This window comes from Eulemur rufifrons, chromosome 30, assembly GCF_041146395.1.
Source record: "Eulemur rufifrons isolate Redbay chromosome 30, OSU_ERuf_1, whole genome shotgun sequence".
In the NCBI taxonomy this organism is placed as follows: Eukaryota; Metazoa; Chordata; class Mammalia; order Primates; family Lemuridae; genus Eulemur; species Eulemur rufifrons.
In genome coordinates, this window is record NC_091012.1 from 67,045,894 (window position 1) to 67,065,531 (window position 19,638).

The following is a 19,638-nucleotide window of genomic DNA, read 5'->3' on the forward strand; positions in this document are numbered from 1 at the left end:
GTGAAATCAGTTTGGGGAACACGGACTTTGAGGTCCCTCGGGGACATTCCAGCAGTGATGTCCAATAGACAGTTGGCAAGGATGATCTGAGATTCGGAGGAGGAAATATCCTGGAGATGTAGGTTTGGGAGTCATTGGTGTTTAGAGGGATGTGAACGAGATCACCCAGGGAGAGTGAACATGGGGACTGAGGAGAGAGAAGGGCCAGGACAGAATCCCCAGGAGCACCAGCACTCAAGGTGGCAGCTCAACTCCCTGGCAGGCACCAGCACCTGGGCTGGAGTCAGGCAGAGGCAGCCTTGAAAGCGGGCTGTGGGGCTCAGGAGCTGAAAGCTGTTGGCAAAGTAGGATACCCTCTCTGATCAGCTGTCACACCTGGTGATAATGGGCATCTGAAAGGGATGGTGTGCAAGGATGCTGTGTGATGTGCCAAGTAAAGCATCTGGGGTCAGAAAGCCACCCCTTCCTTCTCTTCTCGGGACTCCCCTCTCCTTTGTTACACACACCCCTCCCACTGTCCTTAGCTTCCCAGTCCCTCCAGGATAAGGAGGTGAGGTGGGAGGTGAGGTGGGCGGGACAGGGGTGGCCAAGCTCCAAGCTCGGTGACGCGGCACTCATGTGACTGGCCGGGCACAGACGTGGGCACCAGCCCCCGCGCCCGCCCGCCCGCCAGCTTGCCCGCCCGCCCTGCGGTCCGGTCCCGGCGCCCGCGCGGAACCAGCTCCCTGGGCTGCACGGGTGGTGGGCGAGCGGCAAGCGGGCTTCCGCGAACCCGAGGAGGCGCAGGCCTGTGCCGGGTGCCCGCAGGTCAGTGTGAAGGCGGGCGCTGCCAGCGCACCCGGGGCAGGGGGTGGAGTGGCTGGCAGTAGGATCCTGGAGCAGCGGGGAGGGGGCGGGGAAAGGATCTGGGAGATTAGTGAGGAGGGGGGCGCGGAGCGGGCGGGGACGGGAGAACCCCGCAGCGGCCCCAACTAGCCTTCTCATCCCCCCTCTGAGCTCTCCATCCATTTTAGATCAGGAAACGGGGGGCGGGGGAGGGTGCCCCCGCAGTGCGACGGCGAAACGCAGACGTATTCTGGAAATAATCCCCTCTCACACTCTGCGCCTATGAAGGCATATTGACCTCTGCAGAAAGCGGGTGGGATGGGGCAGGTTGCCTCCAGGAGACCGGGACACAGAGACCCAAACGCAGTTTGGAAAGCATCCTGGTCTGGCGCCCAAAGCCTGGAAAGAAATGGCGGCTGGGGTGCGGGGGAGGTAGGGGAGGAAAACGTTGGGTGAAAAGGGCCTGGATTCAGGAAAGGGACCCGAGTCCCTGTGAGCCCCCTGAGCGCGCAGCCCCTGCCCTGTCTCCTGTCTGTCTGCAGGTCTGCGTGTCTGTTGTTCCCAGCACTCTGCGAGGCCTGAGAAGGAGGAGCAACCTGTCCAGAAGCCCCGCAGGTCCGTGAAGGGGTGGGCGGCGGGGACAGGGACCCAGAAGGGTTGAGAGTGTGGAGGGCACAGCTTGTGCAGAATCTGGGGCCCCACTGCCCAGGCTGAGGGAGTGTAGAGAAGGTGGCCGGGCCTGCCAGGGAATGGTGGGCTCACATGTGTGGGAGGAGTGGTGGGGTAAGTGGCAGGCAGAAGGCACACGTGGAGGTCCGGCCAGGGTAGGGGAACCCTCACCAGGGGCAAGATGCAAGTATTATCCGGACCTGCTTTCCACCCCATGCCCTCAGTCTCCCATGTCTCCTCTTTCCTCCACTCCTACCCACCCAGGACAGGAAAAAGAGGGGAAATCTCAACATGGAAAAACCCTACAATAAAAATGAAGGGAAATCGGAAAACGAGGGAAAGCCAGAAGATGAAGTAGAGCCTGAAGATGAAGGAAAGTCAGACAAGGAAGAAAAGCCGGACGTGGAAGGGAAGCCAAAATATGAGGGAAAGCTAGAGGATGAGGGAGAGCCACATGACGAGGGACACCGGGAAGATAAGGGAAAGCAAGAAAAGCAGGGAAAGTCCGAAGGTGAGGGCAAGCCACAAGGTGAGGGCAAAACAGAATCCCAGGCAAAGCCAGAGAGCCAGCCGCGGGCCTCGGAAAAGCGCCCAGCTGAGGATTATGTGCCCCGGAAAGCAAAGCGAAAAACGGACAGGTGGACGACGGACGATTCCCCGAGGAACTCTCAGGAGGACTTACAGGAAAGGCATCTGAGCAGTGAGGAGATGATGAGAGAATGTGGAGATATGTCAAGGGCCCAGGAGGAGCTAAGGAAAAAGCAGAAAATGGGTGGTTTTCATTGGATGCAGAGAGATGTACAGGATCCGTTTGCTGCAAGGGGCCAACGGGGCATCAGGGGAGTGAGGGGCGGAGGTAGGGCTCAGAGGGGCTTACATGATATTCCATACATTTAACGCCTTTGGCCTTCAATTCTGACTTCTCTGATGAGAATATTGCTGGCCCTGCTTTCCCTAGTAGATATTTGCCAGGCTCTGTGCTTTAACCTTAAGCTGATAATTTGCTTTAGATGTCACTTTCGTTACCAGCAGCCTTTTGATCCAATGACAGCATTCTTTTGGTAGAGAATTTTCACCCATGTGCATGGAAGAATGTTCATAGTACATTTTAAAATAACAATAAAGAAAAAAACAGTTTGCAGAACCACATATACAGTATCAGCCCACTTTTGTAAAACTGTAAATATGTTTGCATAATGTATTTGTGCACAGAGAAAACTCTGAAAGTGTGTATGCTAAAAAGTAGGCAATGGTTATTCCTGTATAGTGGCCAAGGATAGGTGTAGCCTGTACTTAAAAATGAGTCCAATCACCTGATGGGTAGGTATCTCCATGCCAGGCCTCTGCTGTTGTGACCATCCCCATGTCTTCCTTGGGTGTAACCAGGTCAGCGGGCACTGCTGCCCCTTCTCCTGAGTCCTCTACCATCTTATGACTCTCCCTATGTGTAATTTTTTTCTTTTCTCTACTCATTCATCTCTGCTTCTTCCTAAAGGATATGGATTACATTTGTCATCATAAAAATAAACAAAATCAGAAGACAATACATCATAAGCAATTGAACTGTGCAGTAAGCTTTTGAGGGCAATGAAGACACTTAAAATTCATGTTTTCAGAAAGTAAGATGATAGGTAAAACTCATAATATCTCTGGGACTCATAGCTAGAGGAGTCAACTTGGTAATTATAATAGATCTGTTGCTTTAAGGGTTAGTCTTTTCATCTGTGAAATGGGGATAATAGTTGCTTCACAGGACTGCCCAGTGTATCAGATGAGGTGCTGAGTATGTGAGTTGTGTTGTGAGCTGGCCCCCACCAGCACTCAGGGGAGGAATGGCTCCCACACCATTCCCATGTAGTAGCAAGAACGTGGATGGAATCAGACAATTGGGGGAGGGCTGAAGGAGTTCTCACTCACGCCCAGGAACAAGTCCAGGCAGCTGAGAGGTAGATGCCACTGTCTCCTGGGTACTGCCATGTCTGCTTGGTGCTGTGCCCTTTCTCCTGGGTCCTGCACCCTTTGCTAACAGAGGCTTTAAGGTGCCAAAGCCCTGACAATTTCTATGGAGTCACTGGTGAGTCAATGTCCACCAACCCTTGATCCCCCCTCCATAGAAGTGGATAAAACCCTCTCTCCACTTTAGAGTTACTTTCACCAGTTACACCTGGGTACCACCCTAGTGCTGCTCAGGCCCCTTATTAATACCTTTCAGATGCTTTTTTTTTGCAAAACAATCATTTATGTGTAATTTTTAATTTGTGCTTTTTTGCATACATAAATATTCTCACAAAATTCAGATATTGCAGGCTAGACCAATATTCTGTTCTAGTGGATTAGTATCCTGTCTGCAGACTGTCTTTCTTAGGTTGTGTTCATTCTCAGGAAACTCTTCAGGCACCACCTTAGCAGTTCAGCAGACTCATCACTGCATTTGAGTTTTAAATCCTTAGTAGTGAACATACTGTGGTCCATGGACCAGCTGCATCAGCATCACCTGAAAGCCAGCTAGAAATGCAGAATCTCAGACCCTAATTCAGACCTACTGAGTTAGAATCTTTATTTTAACACAATTCCAAGGAGTTTTCTAGGCACATTGAAATTTGAGAAGCACCAGCTTAGGGGAAGACTCTTTTCAGGCTCCCTACTCCCACATTTATGCAAAATATGTGCCTGAAAAGATAAATATGTGCACTATATAAGACATAACACAAATTAATAGACCCATGTTTGCCAAACTGCAGTTGTCCTTCCTCCATGCAAAGCAGACCTTGCAATCAATTCAGTGAGTCAAGACCTGCAATTTTTTAAATGAGATATAATAGAATAGAGTTGATTAGAGCCAAATAGAAAATATCAAATTGCATTTCAATTAGGGTGAATACCGTTTTGTGAAATTTGTATTTCAGTTATGTATGCTTGTATGTGTGTGTACCATGGGTTGTGACGAAAAATGTATTTCTCAATGTGGGCTGTGGTTAAAAACATTGGCAAACATACATTGGACTCTGCATCTCAAAGCATAGCCTGTCCATTTAATACTTGTATTTCTAGTGCCCAGCATGAATACCTGACAAGTAGTAGGTACTTAATAAAAGTGTAAATAATAATAACTGAGTAAGGAACCATGAGCTCTTCTCCAAGTTTAGCCCCTGTCTACATAAATAACCTTGCACAAATAAATTATCTAGCAGGGTTTACTTACAGTCCCAAAAGGATAGGGAAGTCAAGGGCTTCATGGGCTCAACAGGGCCTGTTGTAGTTAACAGTAAAGCTGCCATTAATAAAGAATACATACTCAGAAGCACCAAGGAGAGCTCCTGGGCTATAGTGGGTGGAACTTCTCAACCCCAGTCAGGCAGGCTCTATAAAAGCAAACTAAACAACTGTGGAATCTGTGTTGTAAAAGGACCCAATGGAGGGTTCTGTATATGCCACAGGAGCACAGCCTCACAAAGGAATAAAAGAATGCCTGCCAGGGTGGGAGGACAGTGGATAGAGGGTTGACCTGGAGGGGTAGCAGTTGAGCACATGCCTACAGATGATCTTGCTCCACTTAGCTGGGGCGGGCGGGGGGCGGGGGGGAAGGGGGAGGGCGCGGAATTCAGGTCTTGGCTTTTAGAGACAACATATATCCTATTGATTTTCTGCTTGGACTTCATATGGTTTCCAGTTTTGAGTGGTACCCAGAGCAAGAAAAAGACTTACAGTGGGACCAGATTATAGCACAAGCTTCTTTGACACTTCAGCCTCATGACCCTGCAGATACAATTGTATCATGTCTGTGCTATATAGAGAGGCTCCATAAAGTCTTAGAAAGCCCCAACAGTAGAATTAAAGTATACACCCTGGGGTTTTAAAGCAAAACTAGGCCCTCTGTTCTTAGCATCTAGTCTACATTTGAGAAGCTGCTCCTGGTGAACTACCAGACCTTGGTAGAGACTTAACACCTGACCACAAAGTATTAATTTTCTGCACAGTTGAGATACACTTAATGAACTTGTTTCTGTCTACTCTGTTGAATGATAAAGTTTGGTGTGGGCATCAGCTTTCCACCATAATTGCAAATGGTTTTAAAAGGTCAGACCTGAGTAAGCCAAGAAGGCATAAGTAAATTTCATGTGCAGTTGGATCAGACTCCCTTGATACTAATCCTGCTATTTCATTGCCTTTCTCTCAACCTACATATATCATATATGGCCTCATGGGGAGTTCTTCATCCTCATGTCCCGTTAGAAAATGATGGGTAAAACAATGTCCTGGTTTCTGGGTGTACCATTTTTGTATATTGATAGTAGGTGAAAATGGATAGTTGCTTCACTATAGTCCCACTCAGGCATAACCCAGGAGCATAGTGGAAAAGAGACATGCTACATACCAGTGAGTAGGATTTTGTGTGGTTCATATGGCTGTCCATTTTGTGTAAAACCCTTCATGGCTAGAGATATGATTTCCTCTGCCTCATGAACAATGACTAAAAAATTGGCTGGCCAGGGACTTGGAGAAAATTAAATTGGAAAATTAATGATGAAGAGGTCTGGAGAATAAGTTTGTAGATGGACCACTCATGAAGGACACAGTTAGTAAAGATATTTGTGTCCCATAATGCAGTGGTTTACTATTACATAACAAATTGCCACACACTGAGTACCTTAAAAAACACACATTTGTTAGCTCACAGTTCTGTAGGCCAGAAGTCTGGCATGGCATAATTGTGTTATTTACTTAGAGTCTTACAAAGCTGACATTAGTGTGTCAGCCAGACTGAGTTCTCATATAGAGGCTCTAGGGGAAAATGGGAAATCTGCTTCCAAGATCATTCAGGTTGTTTTCAGAATTCAGTTCCTTGTAGCTATAGGACTGCAGTCCTATTTATTTATTTATTTATTTATTGCTGGCTATCAGCCATGCTGTTTTCAGCTCCTAGAGGCCACTGGCATTCCCTTCCATGTGGCCTCCTCCAAAATCCGCTGTGCAATGTCACATTGATTCTTTCTTATGCTTCTAATTTCTGACTTCTTTGTCTCTGACTCTAGACCCGTATTTAAAGAGATGATGTGATTAGGTCAGGCTCACCTAGTTAATCTTCCTATGTTAAGATCAACTGATTGGGGACCTTAATTACATCTGCAAAATCTCTTCACTTCAAAACATAGATTAGTATTTTATTGAGTGACTGGAAGAAGGTATATATACACCATGGCTGGTAATTTGGGGGAGCCATCTGAAAATTCTGTCTACCATAGTCTGGTCCCCAAATTTATGTCCCTCTCAAATGCAAAACTCCTCCCAAGATTCCCAAGAATCTTACTCCATTATAGCATCAGCTCAAAAGTCAAAATAGCACTGCCTAAACTATCCAAACCAAATGTGGATGAGGATCTTAGGCATAATCAACTAAGTAAAGCTCCTGAAAACATTCCTCCCCTTCTGTGAATCTGTGAAACTAAGGAGACAAATTCTCTGCCCACAAAACTCCCAACATATGATGATGAGACAGACACAGGATAACAATTTTAGACAAAAATGAGTAAAATGGAAGATAAAAAGAGGTCACTGGCCCAAAATTCCTTTATTAGATTTCAAGGCCTGGAAATAATCGTATGTGGTTCTCATCTTTACCCTCTGTGCTCTTGGCTTTATCCTCTAGACTCTTCAGTTCTATACTCTGAGCTCTTAGTTGTAGTATCTGAATAATCCTTCCTTTTTCATTAAATGTAGCATGTGTTCCCAGCTGAGTAGTTTTGTCAGGCCATTTCCCATCAGGAGAATTTTGAGAGTCTGGCATTTTCTTTTCCTTTTTTAATACTGTCCTGTGTCTTTCATTCCAAGCTGACTGTGTTTCTGCTGATATAATTTTCTTAAGAATCTTGTGAGTCTTGCACAAATTTCACTGGGTTTTACTCCATTAAAGAAAATCCACACTCAAAAATATTTTTGAAATCATCTTTCTCTATTTTTGACTTCTGCTGAGGTGGCTGAGTGTGGCTGCTCTCAGCTCCTATAGGCTGTGCACATTCCTTGCCACATGGTGCCCTCCAGCTTCAAACCATCAGTGGCACATTGAATCCTTCTTGTTCTTTGAATCTTTGATTTCTCTGTCTATGACCTGTAGACTCAGCCCCTCTGGTTTGATTGAGAGAATGTGTAAGTCATACTTTTAATCTTGAAAATGACCTTTTTTGTGTGTGACTGAATGCTCTCACTTTCTTACCTCTCTGAGGTTTCAGCAAAAGATTGTGTCAAGCACATTCTCAGCTTTTTCTTTATGTCATAATTTCAGAAGGAATCTCTTAATTTCAGTGAATTTTGCCATTTGGATAGGATGGGTAATTCCCAAATCACTAAGCTCTATTTCCTTTATGTTTAACAGATATTCCCTCAATTTATCTCTCTTGTCACATTTTGTTATAAGCAACAAGAAGAAACTAGGCTACAACTGAGAACTTTGCTTGGAAATTTTCTCAGCTAAGCATTCAAGTCTGTAACAAGTTCTACTTTCCACATAACTGTAGGAGATACTGATAATTTTTCTAATCTTTATGCCACTACATATAAACATCTCTATTCCTCTAGTTTCCAGTAATTTGCTCCTAACAACTTGCTGGCTCTTCACCAGCAGGGTCCTTAAGGCATAGATTTTTCATTATAGCTGGATCAAGTAATCATGTTCCTCAAAATTCTCCCAGCCTCCTTCCACTTCCCATTTCCCCAGCCACTCTCACATTTTTAGATATTTAGTACTTTCAGTACCAAAATCTGTATTAGTATTCTGTTACTGTGTAACAAATTATTTCAAATTTAGCAGCTTAAACAACACCCACTTATTTGGTGCAGCATGGCTAGATTCGCTGTTCAAGGTCTCACAAGGCTAAAATAAACATGTCAGCAGAACTGAGTTCTTATCTGGAGATCTTGGGAAACAATGTACTACCAAGCTCATTCTTTTTGGTAAAATTCATGTTTTGTACTGTAAGTCTGAGGTCCCCAATGAGGATAGAGGCAAATCACCTTAATTCAATTTGGGATTGACTTTATTCAAAGCTGGGCTTTAGACCTTGTGAGGGAAGGTTTATTTTCCATTCGCCTTTATTCCTAGAGCACAGCCTTACCTGGTCCCAACTTAAATTCAAGAAAGTATACCAGGACCTCTCCTCCTTTGGAACCTGAATTTTAACTTCTGTGTCCCAGTCTCTTGAGACTGCTGAAAACTCTACTCACTTCTCAGCCTGATACCCTCAACTTTCCTATCAATGAATACCTCAAAGTACAAAGTTGTGTCAAGAGTAGGGTTCATCTCTGTGGACTTCTTTTCTCTTCAAGATTTTGGTCACACAAGTCTTTATTGCCTTGTTATCTTTCCAATGTCTTCAAACAGATTGTTTGGTTTTTGTTCAGCTTTTCTAGTAGTTCTTCATGGGAAGGTTTGCTCTGAAACAAGCTAATCTACCATGCTAAAAGCCTAACTTTTCTTGTCCTCCTAATTATTAAGAACATTTCCCATAATAGATGCCCTCTGCTGATCACTTAAGTGAAAAACAAATGTTTTGGGACTCTGTCCACCTTGTGAGCAGTCCATGCACATACTTCTCCTCCAGACCTCCTTGTGACAAAGTTTCCAAGTTTGTTACTTCCAAGTCCCTGAGAAGCCAGCCAACCCACTTGCTATTATTGCTCATGAATCAGGCTTTCTATTTCCATACCAAGTGAACAATACGTCATCTAATTTTCTGCCCATTAGGATTTCCCTTTGCCACTGTCTACCCCTGAGTGAGACTATAGTACAGCAGCCTTCCTCTTCTACTAGGTTCCAGCATGCTATGCACATCCATCTACAAACCAGACCCACACTTCTTTATTCTCCAGTCACAGAGAATATCCCATTAGGCCACAAATGTGGGTTGATAGAGAGGTGGCCAAACAGTAGGAGAAGGTTCCTTAAGAGTCTGAATGTCCTGCTTGTGCAGTTTTCTTGTGCTTTGTAGTCATGCTTAGGTTGAGTCTGCTATTTATAATTCTCATCTTAAAGTGGAAAGCTGCTGCACATGTCTAGTCTTGTGGTTTGATGAATCAAATACTGCCCAGTCCATGATAAGCATTTTGGGATACATAGTTACTTGGAATTCCATAGTCAGATATTGGGTACCAGCCAGCACCTAGGAGCTACTTTTCAAATAGACAACAATTGTTGCCTTATTTCCTCTATCTCCTTATTTTCATAAGCCCCTAAATCTGATTATTGGTTATGATAGAGTTTGGGGTCTCCAGAGATTAGCATCAGTTTAGAGGCTTTAGCTAATAACTCCTAGAAGGCCTTGGTATTTCCTTTTCCTTATGCACAGTCACTCTGAAAAGTATCTGCAGGTCCTACTGGGGAAGGTACGATGGAAGATTCATAGCATACACCAGTGGCTGCAGGATCATACCTTAGAGGTACCCTACCTTCCCCTAAGCTGGGTAAGAGGTTGAGAAACCCCAACATAGCAACTCAAGTTAGGCTTTCTAGCAGACCTAGAATTTTTTTGCTATCTGGATATGCAGCATCTGATAGGCTTCCCAATTATTTCATTTTTAGGATTGCTCTGCTTAGCCATCAACAAAGATACCTGTGGTTCAAAAATCTTTGAATTACCATTTCATTTCTGTGGCTTATTGCAGTAGTTGCATTTGCCTTGTCTCAGAAAATTAAGCTCTATCACCTGACCTTCACTGCTCTGAGATCCCATAATTCACGTTAAGATCAGGTAGTCAAATTCCACCGCAGAATTCTCCACTATCATTTCCAGCCTACAGAGCACAGGCCCACAGAAATCTTCAAGAATGCTGGTGGCCCTCTCACCAATGCATTTCTTAATGCCTTGGAGCATGTCTGCACAAATGCCCCTAACCCATATATAAGGGTTTCACTCCTTCCCTACTAGTGTCCTTACTTAATTGCAAAAGCCACTGCAGGTGGAGCATTTAATAAGCAGTAGAACTGCAACATTATGAGGACCTAGGCTTGGTTCTCAGCTATATTTACACTAATATGAGGGACTCCTTCAAACTTGCCATGGAGGCCTTCTGGTGCTCTACATGTGTTCTCTATTTTACTTTCTATGCATACTCTTTATGGTCATGTGATGAACACAGGTGACTCCACAGCCTTTCTCATAATTATTTTGGCCTCAATGCTTAAGTGACACAGCCACTTGATTTCCCAAAGATTTGGGTTCTACCTGCACTTCATCCCATGCCATCAGTGCTGTTTGAGTAATCATGATACTACTACATGCCATGTACCTGTGAACCTCTACTAACACCTGCCTCCCACTCTCCTGACCTCCATTGTAAGGAGGCGATTCTTTCCTTTCTCAAATAAATGAGCAGGCCAATTCCTGGGGTAAATTCTCATATCTATTAATGTATCTGAGAAGTGCATTTCGTGAAAAAGGGGTCACATTCACATTGGAAATTTTGAGGGGAGTTTGTAACAAAGGAGAATACATAAAAATTGGGAAGGGTATTGGAGAACCACAAAGATAGTGTAATACACCATGGCTAATAAATGTGGGATTGCCAGCAGTAAGCCTAGGGACAAAGGCAAAGACAGGTAACTAAAACTTGGAGATACAGAGCCTATGTGGAGAGGGCCACCTTTTAGGAACCTTGAGAGAAGAGATTCCATCAGCATCTGATGACACAGCAGGGGACAAGCTGGGGGAAAATTTTCCTGACAGTATTCTTTACTGCTGGTTTCCAGAGGACAAGTGAGCACTTTGATGTGGTCCATATAGGTAAGACTCCCCTGGGACACAGAGCAGGGTAGAGAAGGGTGGAAAGTGAATTAGAATGGGAAGATGAGGAGATATCCAGCAAATGGGGGAGGGCCATGCCAGTAGTACTCACCAGGAATTGTGCCTGAAGCTTTATTTATGTAAGGAGGAGGGTAAAAGGTATATTGTTCTACTAGGGTTAACTCTAGCAAGACTGAGATTTGCCTGAGCTGAAATAAGAAATGCACCTTCATGGCACTGACCCATAGTAAAAGCATAAAACATACTGGTTAAGAGCGTTGTTTTATAACCATGGGTCTGAGAGGTTTGGGGTGATTTGTACTAGCTTGTCAGCTTTATTGATAACAGTGAGATTGATCTGGTCTTGGTGAACCTCTCTGCCAAGAATTATGCTGCTGAGGCTGTCTACATAGCAAGAATATGCCTACACAACCAGCAGTATACCAGAAACCTGGACTGAGGCTCCACTTTGTATCCTCTGGTTTTCTGTACATACATAAATGTTTCCTGACCTGAAGGATAAAGTGCATCTTGCCAGAGCTCTTATAGAGAGGAAAAACAACTGAAGTTCATAGCTGGACACTCCAGATCGCTCACTATGAGACAGGTTTTGGTTATGACATACATATTTAATGCTGTCACTATACTGCATCTATTTTTCTGCAATAAACTATAGATTTGCAATCATTGCCATTTGGGGTCCAATGAGTCTTCTTTAGCAATAGAACTGTATAGCTGTCACAGTTATCATGGCATCTAGAGCAAGAAATACACCATACTATGAGATGCCTTGCCTTTGCCTTTTGTTTATAGGCATGATTTGCTCTAAAGACACTTTTAGGATATATGCAGTACATATATTAATCCTTGCCTTTATGGATTCTTACTCCCAACCTTTGTTTTATAACTTAAAAAGGCCTTTACCTCCCCCCACCAAAAAAAAAAAAATGAGACACTGACTGTAACTTTTTTCTTCTGCTTACCTTATGGTTTACACTTAATATGACTAAGATCATAATGAATATATAAATCAGTGGTGATTAGCCTTTAGTGTGAATCAGAATCACCTAGGGAGCTTGTTAAAAATGGAGATTCTAAATGACCCCAAAGTCATTTGAGATTCTTTGGAACTGCCCCTCCCATCACAGGTCCAGAATGCAAGGGTCTTGGGGACAGCATGATTTCAAAGGGGCTGAGGGTACCTGCAAGACCTTAGTGCTTGCTGTCCAGTGCAAGGATCTGCTCCTTGAATTCTGGTGCAGCACTCCTTAGCCATCCCAAATGTGGCTTCAGTGGGCGAAGGTGCAGCTTTGTTAGGGAAGAATAAAATCTGCAGGTGGTGGGTGTAGGTAGGCCAAGAGGGTGGTTCCTAGGGATGAAGAAGCCAGAGATCAATCAGGGGAAGGGACTGCAGGAAAATTCAGAACACCTGATAATCATTTGGTAATATCCCACACCTCTTGTAAGCCCTCCCCTGGACCAGGCCGGTAAAAGGAAACCACTTGGGAGTTCTCAACGTCTTTCTCCATTCTCAGAGACTGATCCATTCCTCTCTCTGGAACATATTTTCACTTTGGGTAGCTTCCTTTTTTACTGTCACTTTGTATAGTTTCTTTTCTGTAATAAACTGTTCATGTGGGGAAAAAAATGGAGATTCTAGAGCTCCACTCTGTGGATCTGAGTTGGAGGTCAGAAGTTCACATTTTCAACAAAGTCCTTTGGTGATTCCGACATGTGGCAAACCAGCACACTTTAAAAATTCATGAGTAGGTATCACAAGAACAGAAGAATAGGCACCACATGTACTTGCCATCACATTGGCACTAACTGATCAACACTAAGGTGCTCACACGGGGATTGGAGGGTTGGCGGTGGGTAAACTCACAACTAATGGACATGGCGAACATTGTAGGGGGAAAGGGCATACCTCAAATCATGGTTTGGGTGTCGCAAAGTCATAACATGTAACCAAAATGTTTGTACCCCCATAATATCCTGAAATTAAAAAAACAAAAAAAATAAAAATTCGTTAATAAAATGAGATAAGATTAAATTTGTGGTACAGACCCTTCTCCATGGTGTTCCTTTTAGACCTGCAAGTAAATGTCCTAGAGAAATACAGTCCACAGTTATTTATGTAGATAGAGAATGATCTGGAATAAGAAACCTTGACTCAGCTATCATTATTTACACATTTATTAATATTAAGAACCTATTACCTGTCAGGAACTGTGCTAGGCATTAGCGGGTACCAGAATAAAGAGCAGGTTGTGCTTTGAGAAGCAGAGTCCAATTTTTCTCAATTTTTAAAAACTGCAGCCCATAGTCATCACAACTCAGGTGTATACATGTGCATATATACATAACTGAAACACAAATTTCACAAAACAATACTCATTGTACCTACTTGTAATACAATCTAATATTTACTGTCTAGTTCTGATAAATTTTATTCTATCCTATTTCATTAAAAAATATTGCACGTCTTGACCCACTGAATTTGTTTTAAACTCTACTAATGTAGAAAAGTGAAACTACAGTTTGACAAACACAGATTTAACAATCTGTGATGTAAATCCTATGTAGCACATATATTTATCCTTCTAGGCATGTATTTCATGAGAAGGTGGAAGTGGGGAAGCTAAGAGTCTCCTTACAAATATGTGCTTCTCAAACCTTAATGTGTACAGGAATCACCTACAGCTCTTGTTAAAATCAGAAAAGACTCTGATTCAGTAGATCTAGGGTGGGGACTTGAGATTCTGCATTTCTAACTATCTTTCAAGTGATGCCAGTACAGCTGGTCCGTGGGCCACTATTTGAGTAGCAATGAATGCTGTAAAAATCACAAATGTGGGAAGGTATGTTAAACTGGTAAGGTGAGACCTGTCAGGAATTGCCTAGAAGAGAATTTCCTCTAAGGAAAAAGGAAAAAGTGCCACTCAAATTTTATCCCAGTTTCCCATATCTGAATCCAGTGAAGAGATGTCTGTATGCAAAAAACAATTACAAACCAACAAACACAGAAAGGATTATTTTGTTAAAAAATCTGAAATCCCTCAGGGGCTGAAGGATCGCTGAGCTTTTACCCTATTGGTTACATATAATTCTAAAGTGAGGGAAAGGGCTTTATCTACACTTCTATAGTTGTTATGGGGTGGGTGGGTTAGCTTGGCTCATTAGTGACACCAGTGAAATCAATTGGGCTTTGTCACCTTGAGGATGTCAGCACATCAGCAGAAGTGGTAGCCTTAGGAGGGTGCAGGACTTATGAGAAGGGCATGAGCCCTTATGGTGCCCAGAAGATATGACATTACCCAGGGGAGGATGGCACCCACCTTTTACCTTCCTGGTCTTAATCTGGGTACAGATAAGATGTACTCCAGTCCTTTTCCAAGTGTGTGATGAGCTCTTGTTTCTGCTAGTGCCAGGGAGAAGGTAGATGCCAACCCAACACACCTCACATACTCTGTACTTCATCTAATCCACTATTCAGCAGTTCTGGAAAGCAAGTATTACCTCCATTTGACAGATGACAAGACTGTTCCTTAGAGCAATGGATCTGTAATAACCACAAGTTGATTCCTCCAGATATGAATCCCAGAGGTAATGTGAATTTTACCTATCATGTTAGGTTCTGACAACAAGAATTTTAAGTGTCTCCACTGTCTTCATAAGCTCACCGAACAGTTCTTCTCATTTCTTCTTATATATTGTTTTTTGATTTTTAAAATAATTTTGTGTGAAGATTAATCTGTATTCTCTAGGAAAAAATAAACAGATGAGCAGAAAGAAAGAAAACAAAGAAATGAAATCACCTACTATCTCACAACACAGAAAACTACTGTTAACCTTTTCATGAACAAAACTTTCTATTTTTCTTGTATAGATGTACTATATAAATTTATCGGGTTTTTTCCCCCACAAAACAGACAGATTCTGTAGATGATAGTATAAGCTGCTTTATTTTTTCAAGAATCATAACATCTTTGCAATGCACATGGGTGAAAATCTGCTACTGAAACCTAGAGAAAACACTGCAGTTGGGTCAAAAAGCTGCGGGTAAGGGTAACAGGAGGGATGCCTAAAGCAAAATATTAGCATAAGGTTAAAGCACAGGGCCTGGTATATGCCTGCCAGGGACACTACACATAAGGAATGTCTTCAGTGTCCCTTCGTGGGGCCCTGCAGCCACCTCTGAATTCCCTTGGGCCCCTTGGGTAGAAGGGGTCCTGTAAATTTCTTTGCATCCATAAAAACGCCCCTAACTTCTGTTTGCTTTTTCTCCTTTTCTCCTCCACCCTAGCCATATTGTCAAATTCTCTTATCATGTCCTCATTGCTGAAATTCATATCATGGATGGCCTCTTTATATTGCTTGAGGTACTGAGCCAGCCCCTTGTTGGTTTTTCTTTTGGCTTTCCTGGGTATATCATCCTCAGCTGGGCGCTTTCCTGCAGCCCTTGTTTCACTCTCTGGCTCTTCCTCACTGTCTGGCTCTCCCTGGCTCTCTGGCTCCCCTTCCCTCTCTGCCTCTCCCTCCCACTCCAGCTGTCCCTTGCTCTCTGGATTTTCCTCCTTCTCTGGCTTTCCCTCCCTTTCTGGCTTTCCCTCACTCTCTGACTTTCCCTCGCCCTCTGGCTTTCCTTCTTCTTCTGCCTTTCCCTCATTCTCTGGCTTTTCTTTATTCTTTAGTTCCTCATCTTCTATCTTTCCCTTGTTTTCTGTCTTTCCTTCATTTTCTAAATTCTTATTTTTCAGACTTTCTGGTTTTCCTTCATGCTGTGGCTGTTCTTCATTTTCCATCTTTCCTTGGTTCGAAGGCATTCCTTCATTTTCATTGTAGAATTTTTCCATCGTTGAGATTTTCCCTCCTTTTCCTGTCCTGTGGGTGGAGGAAGGAAGAGGAGAGACAAAGAGGAGACATATAAAACCGAGGACATGGGGTGGAAGGCAAGTCCGGATAGTACTTGCATCTCGCCCCTGGTGAGGGTTCCCCAACCCCCGGGGAACCTCCAAGTGTGCCTTCTGCCCGCCCCTTACCCCACCACTCCCCTCACACACGTGAGCCAACCATTCCTTGGCAGGCCTTGCCACCTTTTTACACACCTTCAGCCTGGCAAGATATGTGTTCATGGGATGGGTAGTGGGGCTCCAAATCCTGCCGAGACTGTGCCCTCCACACTCTCAACCCTTCTGGGCCCCTGTCCCCGCCGCCCACCCCTTCACGGACCTGCGGGGCTTCTGGACAGGTTGCTCCTCCTCCTCAGGCCTCGCAGAGTGCTGGGAACAACAGACTCGCAGACCTGCAGACAGACAGGAGACAGGGCAGGGGCTGCGCGCTCAGGGGGCTCACAGGGACTCGGGTCCCTTTCCTGAATCCAGGCCCTTTTCCCCTAACGTTTTCCTCCCCTACCTCCCCCGCACCCCAGCCGCCATTTCTTTCCAGGCCTCGGGCACCAAACCAGGATGCTTTCCAAACTGCTGTTTGGGTCCTTATCCCCCTCCCCCGGAGGCAACCTGTCCCATCCCACCCCCTTTTCTTGGAGGTCAATATGCCTTCATAGGCGCAGAGTGTGAGAGGGGATTATTTCCAGAATATGTCTGCGTTTTGCTGTCGCACTGCAGGGGCGTCCCCCCGCCCCCCGTTTCCTGATCTAAAATGGATAGAGAGCTCAGACGAGGGGGAACAAGAAGCCTACTAGGCCCGCGGGGTTCTCCCGCCCCCGCCCGCTCCGAGTCCCACTCCTCACCAATCTCCCAGATCCCTTCCCCCGCTCCCTCTCCCGCTGCTCCTGGATCCTACTGCCAGCCATTACACCCGCTGCCCAGGTGCACCGGCAGCGCCCGCCTTCACACTGACCTGCGGGCACCCGGGACAGGCCTGTGCCTCCTCCGGCTTGCAGAAGCTCGCTTGATGCTCTCCCGCCGCTGGGACAGCTCAGAGAGGTGGTTCCACACCAGCGCCGGGACCAGACCGCAGAGCGGGCGCGGGGTCTGGTGCCCACGTCTGTGCCTGGTGGGTCACGTGAACACCGCGTCACCGGAGCTCAGCCCCCACTTCCCAACCCACTTCATCCCCCATCCCCGAGACACCAGGAAGCTGAGGACGGTAGAGGTGGGGGTGGTTAGCATGGGGTGGGCGGCACGCCACCGAGAATAAGATGAGGAGGGAAGGCTTTCTGACCCCAGATGCTTTACTTGGCACATCACACAGCATCCTTGCACACCATCCCTTTCAGATGCCCATTATCACCAGGTGTGACAGCTGATCAGAGAGGGTATCCTACTTTGCCAACAGCTTTCAGCTCCTGAGCCCCACAGCCCGCTTTCAAGGCTGCCTCTGCCTGACTCCAGCCCAGGTGCTGGTGCCTGCCAGGGAGTTGAGCTGCCACCTTGAGTGCTGGTGCTCCTGGGGGTTCTGTCCTGGCCCTCCTCTCTCCTCAGTCCCCATGTTCACTCTCCCTGGGTGATCTCGTTCACATCCCTCTAAACATCAATGACTCCCAAACCTACATCTCCAGGATATTTCCTCCTCCGAATCTCAGATCATCCTTGCCAACTGTCTATTGGACATCACTGCTGGAATGTCCCCGAGGGACCTCAAAGTCCGTGTTCCCCAAACTGATTTCACCAATTTCCTTCTCGCCATTTCCGTTGACCTCTCTCCACACTTGAAACTTACCCTCCAACAGTTGACCTGTTTTGTTAGAGAATGTCAGATAGCTAGTAAAGAAAGCATTAAGACATTTTTAATACGGACCTCAGATGCACAGAAGTATCGTAAACGTTGGTTCATAACACACCGTTATCGCTGACCCATGCTTGTCCTTCTTCCTTCCCTTTCCTTTCCATCTTTTTCTTTCCTTTCCCTTCCCTTCCCGTCCCTTCTTTCTTTTTCTTTCATGTTTGTGAAACCACCACCCAACACAAAAACTATATCACCAATCTTGTAGTTTCTACAGTGTAGTGTCATTCATATATTATACATATATATAGACACATATATATATTTATATACACATATATGTGTTGCTGTATGTATGTGTATGTGTATATGTGTGTTTATGAATGTACTTGTGTATAAATTTGGGCAACTACTATTTTTATTTTGATTTGCAAAATGCTGTATCTTGATTGCGCAAGTATGGATTATATGAGCAGTACAACCAATTCTGATATATTTCTGCTACATATCTTTCTTAATTCAGTAAAACATTAGTCTTCCTACAATATTCTGCTTCACCGAAATGTGTATTGGCATTATCACCCCATAAATAATTTTAGCCTCAATGTTGAATTTTTAACTGAATTCTCAAGGCTGAGTGTTTCCCTTTCACAAGTACAGACTTTCCTAAAATTATTAGTATTCCATGAATTTGATGAAAATAATATCAAATCACTGTGGAAAAGAACTGATTTTCTGTTTTAATCATTTGGTAATACTGATTTTAAGCTGTCATCAATAATTGTATGCTAAGTTATTTTGCTAATGGAGCCAGCATATTAACTGTCACTCCTATTTGTAAACATGTACACAAAAACTTGGAATTCAAAATTAGTGTAATTAAATGAGCAGAAATGTTATTTTATCTTAATTAGAAGTTCTGTTCACAGAATGAGAAGTCAACAGAACTTCTGCATTTGCATGTACTAAATTGACACATTCTTCTTAAATGTATTACTATCTTCTGAAGTAGGTATTAATCCTTCTTTAGCAGGTTTGTAGATTTGGGGTTTCATGAAGTTAGTGATATTATTGCAGTCCCCTTGATGCATAGTATATGTCAACAAACATAGTTTTTGCAAGTTGAATGTTTATCATCAACTTTCTTAGAAAAACAGAAGTTATTTAATTTACCATTCAATATGCACTTTTGTTCTTATTACAAAATTAAAGAATCATTCCCAGCAATAAAATAAATATAGATGTAGATTTATGATATAAAACCATTAAGTGATACAAGAAAAAATATATATTTGATCTTTGTACCCAGTTCCTGACACAGAGCTTCTAAAATCCTTGGAATTTCCTGAATGATAATGAGGTGACTCTTAGTAGTCCCCTAGATAGCTTCAGGATGGGAGCTAGTTTCCAGAGGAACCAACCATGTGATTAAAGGGTTAGAATTTTCAGTCCCAGTGCCAGATCTCCTGGAAGAGAAGAGGAGCTGGGGAATTTCAATCACCAATGGCCAGTGATTTAATCAATCATGCCTACATAATGGAACCTCCATAAAACCTCCCAAAGCTTCTGAATTTGTGAGCACATCAGCTTGCTGGGAGGATAGTATGAATATGATGCTAACTCTAGGCAGCTAGTGGCAGAATTGAGTTAAATATTGCACAACCCAGTTGGTGTTTGGAGAATT

General features: G+C 44.2%; 2 protein-coding genes across 4 annotated transcripts; one reads left to right on the forward strand and one right to left on the reverse strand.

Annotated features, from left to right (window-relative positions):
- The first annotated feature begins 711 nt into the window (after positions 1–711).
- TCEAL6 (transcription elongation factor A like 6) lies at positions 712–2,643 on the forward strand. 2 transcript variants are annotated; one of them, XM_069463837.1, is made up of 3 exons: positions 712–819; positions 1,368–1,440; positions 1,759–2,643. In XM_069463837.1, the coding sequence occupies exon 3, from the start codon at positions 1,786–1,788 to the stop codon at positions 2,389–2,391; it is 606 nt and encodes a 201-aa protein (XP_069319938.1). In that variant the 5' UTR covers positions 712–819; positions 1,368–1,440; positions 1,759–1,785; the 3' UTR covers positions 2,392–2,643. The 2 variants fall into 2 exon arrangements, with proteins under 2 accessions (XP_069319938.1, XP_069319937.1); XM_069463836.1 differs by having other exon boundaries at positions 712–807.
- Positions 2,644–15,412: 12,769 nt separating this feature from the next.
- On the reverse strand, positions 15,413–16,138 carry TCEAL2 (transcription elongation factor A like 2). 2 transcript variants are annotated; one of them, XM_069463871.1, is made up of 2 exons: positions 15,813–16,138; positions 15,413–15,755 (listed from the first exon to the last, which is right to left on the reverse strand). In XM_069463871.1, the coding sequence occupies exons 1-2, from the start codon at positions 16,121–16,123 to the stop codon at positions 15,413–15,415; spliced, it is 654 nt and encodes a 217-aa protein (XP_069319972.1). In that variant the 5' UTR covers positions 16,124–16,138. The 2 variants fall into 2 exon arrangements, with proteins under 2 accessions (XP_069319972.1, XP_069319971.1); XM_069463870.1 differs by having other exon boundaries at positions 15,413–16,123.
- Between the last annotated feature and the right edge of the window lie 3,500 nt (positions 16,139–19,638).

Coding starts and splice junctions, on each gene's coding strand:
- TCEAL6 (XM_069463837.1), top strand. CDS start 1,786: ATGGAAAAACCCTACAATAAAAATGAAGGGAAATCGGAAAACGAGGGA.
- TCEAL2 (XM_069463870.1), bottom strand. CDS start 16,123: ATGGAAAAATTCTACAATGAAAATGAAGGAATGCCTTCGAACCAAGGA.